We start from the raw sequence: 8,310 nt of genomic DNA on the forward strand, positions 1-8,310 counted from the left end.
ATACCATGCAGACATATCAATTGACCCCTACAAAGGCAATGGAGTGGATCATTTTCCTTCTTCATTTGATTGCATGGTACTTCAAAAGCTCCAAGATAGTTCAGACAACATAATTTGTCTCCAAGATTTGTCTTTCTAAATCATGAGGAGGAGATCTGGTTCAGAAAGAAATCTCTGAGATGAAAGGATTAAATGGGGTTACATAAAAATGACTTCCTGTTTTAGAGGTTTAGCATCTCAACATGTTCTTAACCTAATATTTTCTTGATTTCTCTCAGGAAATGTGCGAGTGGTCTGAATGGAGAGAACTGTTCTATGGATAAGAAGTAGTGAAGTTTATCCTCGGAGAGTTCAAAGGAAATAGTTTGCTTGAGCACATTATGAGGAACAAGTGGAGAAGAGCCTCAAGAAAAACAAATACTGGATTGTTGATCAACTACTGATCATGATGTAAGATGAACAGTCCGTGAATCCATTATTCAAAATCTTCCCACATGATTTTTTATACCACATGATAAAAACTTGCTTTCCACCACAAAAATCTTACTGCATCAGCACTTTATACCACATGATAAAACCTCTCATGTCAGACAAATTATTGCAGAAATGGTCACTCATTCATCAAGAGTGCATCCAAAATCCAGTAGGGGAAGAATGGAAACACAAGTATCTGGTGTCATCCACCGAGGCACTCAATGCTTTGAGCTGTTCTTGATTCCAGTCCAACTGGATCACAAGAAAAATAAAAATTCCAACCAACAATTATGTACCTTAAATCCTAGTTTTGTAGCCGATCTCTGCCTGTGGGTTCCTTGCAGGACAACCATCGTTACTGGCTGGCTACTCTGCAAAAGAGAAGATTATACGGTCGCCTAACATTCAGTAACGAGTCCCTCGATGAGATCATTATGGATCATTAAGAGTCTCCGCACACAGGAATATCGTTGAGATAAATGAAAGGAAGATCACATATCTCCAGCACACATACATATGCCGAATTCATGCGCCATAAACACGTATCGTAGATCGTTAAACAGTCGAGTTTACAGTCCCATGGTAATTCAATTTTCAAGTTTAATCAGCTCTATTATTTCTGCATTCATATCTTGCACTTGCTCTTAATAATTAGCAGTAGTAACTTTCGTCTCAAAATGCGTTCAGCGAGAAGTGCCAAACCAAGAACAAGGCCATTGTGAACTTTCTTTGAAGAAAATGTCTTAAAAGGAAGAGAGAGAGAGAGAGAGAGAGTCAGGACAAAGGTAACCATCCGTCCCCTTCTGAGGATGAGCTTGCAAGTAGAACGGAGGGCCTCACCATCCTTTGTTAATTCGTCTTCTCAAATGGAATTTGGAGATCGCTCACTTATATTTCATCTGTCTTGCAGAAGCAGCAAACTAAACAGCTTCAGTATCAGCCCTATCACTATCACCAAAGCAATGGTTTCTTAGTGAAATGATGTTTGTTTGGTGAGGCATTTGTCACCTGGTGATACAGTCAAGAAGTAATTGTTTCGCACTGGTTATCACATGCTGACAGAGATATACAGCAATAGAAAATGATGACACTAAGAAGCAGATAACATATTCTCTAACGACAACCTTTCATGATAAACTTAGTTGACCGGTCATTGACCTAATCTGGAAGAAGCAAATGCAGACCCCAACCAACCTCATGCGGTACAAGGAAGCTTTGATCCAAGTAATGGTCCAGAAGCACAAACCGATGCTTGTTAATCGAGGTCATTTGATACGCATTTCTTTTCCGTAATCCAAAAGAGCAGTAAAGTAGAGACTGGACTATTATTGATGTAGTAGCTTTCTGAGAAGATTACGAAGAATAGTTGTTGTTTTTTGAGACTTTAATTGTTGTTGATTTTTGTACGCTTGAATAGGGAGAATTCAACCTTGAATTACAATTACAATTGAGTAAAACACTCGTCGAGTCGCTGGTGATGGTGATGGTGGGGGTGGAGAACAAACTCCACAGATGAAATCAGAAGCGTCTTGACAAAGAAAAGGGCTTAGAACTTACCTTGAGGAGACTTTGTAGGCTTGCATCGCTCCCATAGATTCTCATGCACCTTTCTTACCTACAACCACATTCCACCTTTTGCAAGCTCTTCCATGGAAGCACCCGTGCATAGCCGCTGAGTCGTCGGTGTCTACATAAGCTCTTCATCCAGGAAGAAGAGCGATGGAGCAGGCAAGATATTGGATGCGGATGACGAGGGGGCCTCGCCTCAGCACTCAGATCCCCGGGCTCATCGTTGGATCCGCCTGCAACGAGTCATGGGAGGAGAAGGCCTTCGCTGAAGACACCGCAGGCCACTTAGGAGGCTGCGTATGGCCGCCGAGATCTTATTCGTGTAGCTTCTGCAGACGAGAATTCCGATCGGCCCAAGCTCTCGGCGGGCACATGAACGTGCACCGAAGGGATCGAGCCAAGCTCAGGGAATCTGCGAGCCTCAGCGAGGAAGCCGCAGAAGAACAACGTCAACCGCAGGTTAGCCCCTTAGCACTCGGTGCTGCTGCTAACCCTAACCCTAGTTCTGGTGTTCTAGCATCACCCGTGTCTCCTAGGGTTCCTGCTCCAGTCACCACCAGAAGGATTTGGATCGAGGACACCCTTTTCTCTCCTTCCCTTTCTTCATCTACCACTCGGGAGGACGTAAAGGAGTACTCGCTTCTTTCCACGACTACGCCTCTGGATCTACTACTTGTGCCGGAACTAAAGCTTAGGGCAGAGGATTTGGGGTCCAAGGAGTTTGGTCTCCGGAGATGGAGAGACATACAAGTCTGTGACGAGGAGGCCAACCGTAAGAAGAGAAGGAGATGTGATCATCCAACGCCTGCTTTCTTCTTGAGAGCCTCTTCAGCAGAGCAGCAACAAGATCGATTTGAGGTTCTTAATCCTATCACAGTCGAAGACTTGGATCTTGAACTTAGGCTTGGAGATGCCCCTCTCAAAATTAAGTAGGAATTCAGATCCTTTTGTTGTGTTCTTAAATATCTCAGATCTGAATCATTTTTCTTGTGGAAAATTGCCTGTTCTATCATCAAACCGATGGTTTGATGATTGCTTGCAATGGTCTTAACGATTGTCTGCAAGAAGACACCACCAAAGCGCTCGAAATGATCCTTGAATACCTGATGATAACATCATTTATAATACATAATCCTTTTATTTTTTTCTTGAGAAAGGCCTGCAATAGAAGAATTACAAGAAAATGTCATTGGTTGTTGTTTTGAGAAAGATCTACATTAGCATAATAAGAAATTTATATCCTAGTCTTAATGCAGATTGACTAAATTGTGTACATGCACATATTCGCTATATGTATATACTTGCACACACACATATATATTGCATCAGAGAAGAAAGAAGAACATAGCTTGTGAGTTGTCTACTTGTTTTGAGTGTCTTGTCACCCTAAGCACAGAGGACAATAAAACGAATCCTTATCTCTGCAGGCAATTAAGTGCAGGACAATAAAACGGCTCCTATTTGTTCTTCTTGAGTATTTCTTTCTTCAGACTAGTAAAAGCTCACTGACTGACACAATCCAGCATTGGAAATAAATCTGAGTCTGTGTTAGAATATACAAAGTTGAAATGCATCAGTACACAGATTATTCCCTTTGACGAAGCATTCCAGCGCTCGAATCAGATGTCTCTTCCTCATCAACCCATCTGTTTGCTTCTGTTCTTTTCTTCTTTCCTTTCCAAAGCTCCAAATCCAATAGCGCCATGGAATCACATCATAATTGTGTTAGTCATTGCACGCTGATGATATCACTATCTCCAGATAGTGATATCTCCACTGCTGCAACATAAATGGACTCCAGAAGAGACTGGGGTAGAGAAGGAGCCTTGGGGAAAAGAGTTATATCTACTGATGAATCCGAGTAAAAGAGTCATTAAGGAGACCGGTTTTGTCCTGTTCTTCGTTGGGACATGAAAGGCTAGCTAGTTGAGTAGGGAAGTACAGAGAGAGCGAGAGAGAGAGAGAGAGAGAGTGTGTGTTTGTGAGCACATGGTGGGAAGTTGTTTGTTTGTGAGGACGAGGGCTTATACAACTCGGTGAAGGAATGAGGACTAATTGGGGTGTGTGAAGAGAGTCCTGTTGTATTAATCAAGGGAGATTAGGCAATGCTGTGACACCTTATAGCCTTTGTTTAGGGGATAGAATACTGCAACTGTGGCATATTATACATTGCATGTCAATGTTTTATTAAAGGCCTGAAGAGAATATGGAATCAAGTGTACTGATGAAGCAATTATTAAGACAGACACGTTTTACCAACAGACACTTGTGGCATTAAATCTCACACTTCAGAGTATGTGGTAGATTCTCTGCCCCTCCTTCCCACTTAGAACATGTTGTAAACTGTGTCTTCTTTGACTCACTGGAAGACCACATGGAAGTGCATGCAACGTTCAGGAAATCAAGAAGAGCCCACGCGGAGGCTGTGGCAAAGACGAAGGCAGAGGAGGCGGCTGCTTGGTGGTGATCTCGGCCGACGGCCCCTTAGTCGGCGACCCAGATGGTGACACCACCTTGGTGGCGGGTCCGATGGCCTTGGCAATGGACTCCGCATCCTAGAATGCCGATTCCACCGCGTTCACCCGCTTCGACTCCTCCGGCGAAATGATCTGCGGACATCAAATTACGGCCTTCTCAACGTGCCAAGAACGAACTAGCGGGCTTAGCTTATAGTAATCTTAACGTGCAACCCTTACAAGTTGAGGCGGGCGAGCTCGTGGACGATGAATCCTTGACGAAAGAGTGCTCAAGCAATGCGAGCACCGGCCGAAAAATTCTCTATTCTGTTGAGAGAAATCCTCCCCCCCTAATCTGTATAAATAGGAGAGGAATAGCTTAATACATTTAAGCTAAAGCTTCTTCAATAAAGCTTATCTTCCATTTTCTTATCTTCTATTCTTTCTATCGTGGTATCAAAGCTTTCATCGTAAAACTTCTAAACATCTCGAAGTAGATCTGTCTTCCCGTTGGACTCCATCAAATCTCGGCTCCTTCTCCTACTGCCTCGTGGACCACGACTCTATCTCAAAGTAGTGCAGCGTTTTTCACGGACGTCCTCTAGGATCGTTGTGTCGACCTCCTTCGAAGCTGAACAAGGGCCACCAGGCACGAAATGCCACTACCGTCGTCCTTGTCGCAGTAGCCCTCTCTACCGCAATAGCTGTAGTAGCAATGATCTGCTCTTCTCCCAAGCTACTATCCTCTACTTCTTCTTCTTCTGCTACAGTATTACTATAGCTTTCTCTATTGCTGTAGTTGTCTTCTCTGCTGCAGTCGTCGTCGTCACCGTCGTAGTCACTGCAATAGCAACAGCAGCAATAACGATCTACTATTGCCCTACTCACGAAGCCTCTGCCTTATAAACTGTTTACTTTGCATCGATCCAAGATTAATATCCTTGATAGGAGCACCATCTTGCGGGAGCATGATAGCAAATAAGATTTTCCCAACTACATAAGGAAATCTCTCTATTCTATTGAGGGAAATCTTCTATTCTGTTGAGGGAAATCCATCCTCCCTCCCATATAAATAGGAGAGGGACATGTTAATACATTCACGATCGAAACGAGGGACTTTGCATCCGAGATCTTGCGGAGGTCGATGAAAAAACGATTAGTTTTGTCTGTGGCTCCATCTAATTCCTTCGCTTCCTCCTTCGACGAGCCATCGCCCATTGGCTTCTCGAAGCTGAAGAGGTTCTGCCTGGTTTGGGCGGCGACCGTCGTCGTTGTCGCCCTGTTGGACTTGAGTTCAAGTTTCCCATAGAGGCAGAAGGAGGGGGAGGTGAGTGCCAGAGCCATGAGCGGAGGCGGAGACCCTAGTCCGTCCTACGTGGGATGGTGAGCGTGGCGGTAGCGTGCCAATTGGTGATGTGGCATGAGGATGGATTTAGTGTATAAAGTAACCAATAGAAGGACGCAATGTAATCATTATATGTGATCGGAATTTGGACAGCAGACCTTTGTTTTACGACGCATACCCACACGTTACGAGTAGAATTCGCGGGTCGGATTCCAACTACAAGGATTTGTCGGAACCCGACCCGAATTATCTAACCTATAAATTATGCTGCATAACCCGTATCGATCTGGTTCGATCCGGCTCCATTAGGTTCAATTTGATCCGACGAGATCTGGCGCGCATGCCTTTCCAACGCCGCCCTCGCCTTCGATTTAAATTCTTCGCTTAGTGGCTCGCCCTCCCTCAACGACAGACCATCTTCCCCCTTCCCACCGCTCGCGGAGATCCCAAGAATAACCCCCAACACTGATTCGCAAATCCTCTTCGCGGACGGCCTGCATTCCCCAAATCGTCGCCTCTCATCGGTTCTCTCAGGGATTCTTCCATCGCTGGTGGGGCGATCGGTCACTGGAAATGGCGAACAACCTCGACGCCGGCCGTTCATGGGGTGGAAGACATCATCAGCAAGATCGGCGACGATTTTATCTGTTGGGGATGGAGGACAAGGAAGAAACAGAATACTACGATACGAGTAAAAAGAATCCTTTTGACTCATGAAAACTGATGTAGTATTTAAAAAACAGGAGGATTAATAAGAACACTTACAAGATACCAAATGACTCTCTCTATCTATCTGTTTATGTTTCTATCTCTGTCTCTGTCTCTGTGTACTTTGCTACACGAACTACGGTCATATTTATAGGACCTAATGACAACCACCCTATAACTACTAGATTGAGGTAGTTATCGAAACCACCCTATAACTACTAGATCATGATAACCATTTAGATAGATAACTATGAATCAAATCTCAACACTCCCCCTTGATTCATAGTTGCATACACCAATTTGCGACATAAAATAAACATTCTTTCGAACTGGAAGTGATTTGGTGAGGGTATCCGAATATCCGTAACTTGTTCATCCGTTCCACAATACTTCCTTGTTATGGCTCCACTTGCCTGAAGTACTCTTTCGATCATCTAAAGCTCCTGCACAATCACTATCAGTGAAACTAAATAATTTGCATTTAAATTTTGTTTTGAACACCCATTTTAACCCAATCGCTTTCTTTTCTTTCGGTAGATCCATTAGCTCCCAAGTTTCATTCTTCTCAATTGACTTGATTTCCTCCTTTATTGCTTTTCTCCATTCCTCTTTTTTAACTGCTTCCTCAAAGGTTGTTGGATCTGAAATAAACAAAGCAAATGTTGAGTTATAAATTTCTGTTAGTGATCTGAAATTTCTTGGAGGGGTTTCATATGAGGAATCCGAATTTGAACTGCTATTGGGTGAGGCTGACAATGAACTTGTTGGAGTAGGATCTGTCACTTGATTCTGCGGAGTGTCTAGTTCTACTGGAATCTGCATTTGTGTTTCACCTTTATTGGTCTCCCAATTCCAACTTGCCCTTTCATCAAACATAACATTTCTGTTAATAATAACTTTGCCACTAACATGGTTATATAATCAATACGCTTTCGATTGTAAAGAATAACCAATTAAAATGTATTTCTCTGATTTTTCATCAAGCTTGTGATGATTTTGTGAATTCACTAAAGCATAAGCAATACAACCAAAAATTCTTAGATGTCTAACACTTGGTTTCATACCATACCAAGCCTCAAAATGAGTTCGATTCATAACAGCCTTTGTTGGTGAAATATTCAACAAATAAACTGCTGTTGCAACTGCTTCTGCCCAAAACTGATTTGGAAGATGTTTTCCTTTAAGCAAACTTCTTGCCATTTCAACGACAGTCCGATTCTTACGCTCAGCTACACCATTTTGCTCCGGTGTATATGGTATTGTCAATTCTCTGTGAATATCATTTTCTTCACAAAAAGAACTAAACTCATTAGATAAAAATTCATCACCTCTATCTGTCTGAAGTGTCTTTATATATCTACCACTTTGTCTTTCTACAAGTGCCTTAAACTTTCGAAAATTATCAAATATTTCATATTTCAATTTCAAAAAATATACCCAACTCATGTGACTATAATCATCCGTAAACAATAAAAAATATTGACTTTCACCAAATGATTTTGTATTCATAGGTCCACATAAGTCAGTATGAATTAATTCAAGACAATTAGATGCTCTTCATGCTTTTCCAATAGGAAATGGTTTTCTACTTTGTTTGCCATAAATATATCCTTCACATACATCAAGTGTATTAATCTTAGGCAATCCAAAAACCATTCATTTTTGGCTTAACAACTTTAAACCTTTAATGTTAAGATGTTTATATCTTAAATGTCATAAACAAGACTCATTCTTTTGAGTTGTAATAAGCGCATGTCT

General features: G+C 42.3%; 1 protein-coding gene across 1 annotated transcript; it reads left to right on the forward strand.

The window, feature by feature from the left end:
• The first annotated feature begins 2,193 nt into the window (after positions 1-2,193).
• LOC135584607 (zinc finger protein 11-like) lies at positions 2,194-2,976 on the forward strand. Its single transcript, XM_065161679.1, has one exon. The coding sequence runs from the start codon at positions 2,194-2,196 to the stop codon at positions 2,974-2,976; it is 783 nt and encodes a 260-aa protein (XP_065017751.1).
• The last annotated feature ends 5,334 nt before the right edge of the window (positions 2,977-8,310 follow it).

The sequence above is a fragment of the Musa acuminata genome, chromosome BXJ3-8, assembly GCF_036884655.1.
Source record: "Musa acuminata AAA Group cultivar baxijiao chromosome BXJ3-8, Cavendish_Baxijiao_AAA, whole genome shotgun sequence".
In the NCBI taxonomy this organism is placed as follows: domain Eukaryota; kingdom Viridiplantae; phylum Streptophyta; class Magnoliopsida; order Zingiberales; family Musaceae; genus Musa; species Musa acuminata.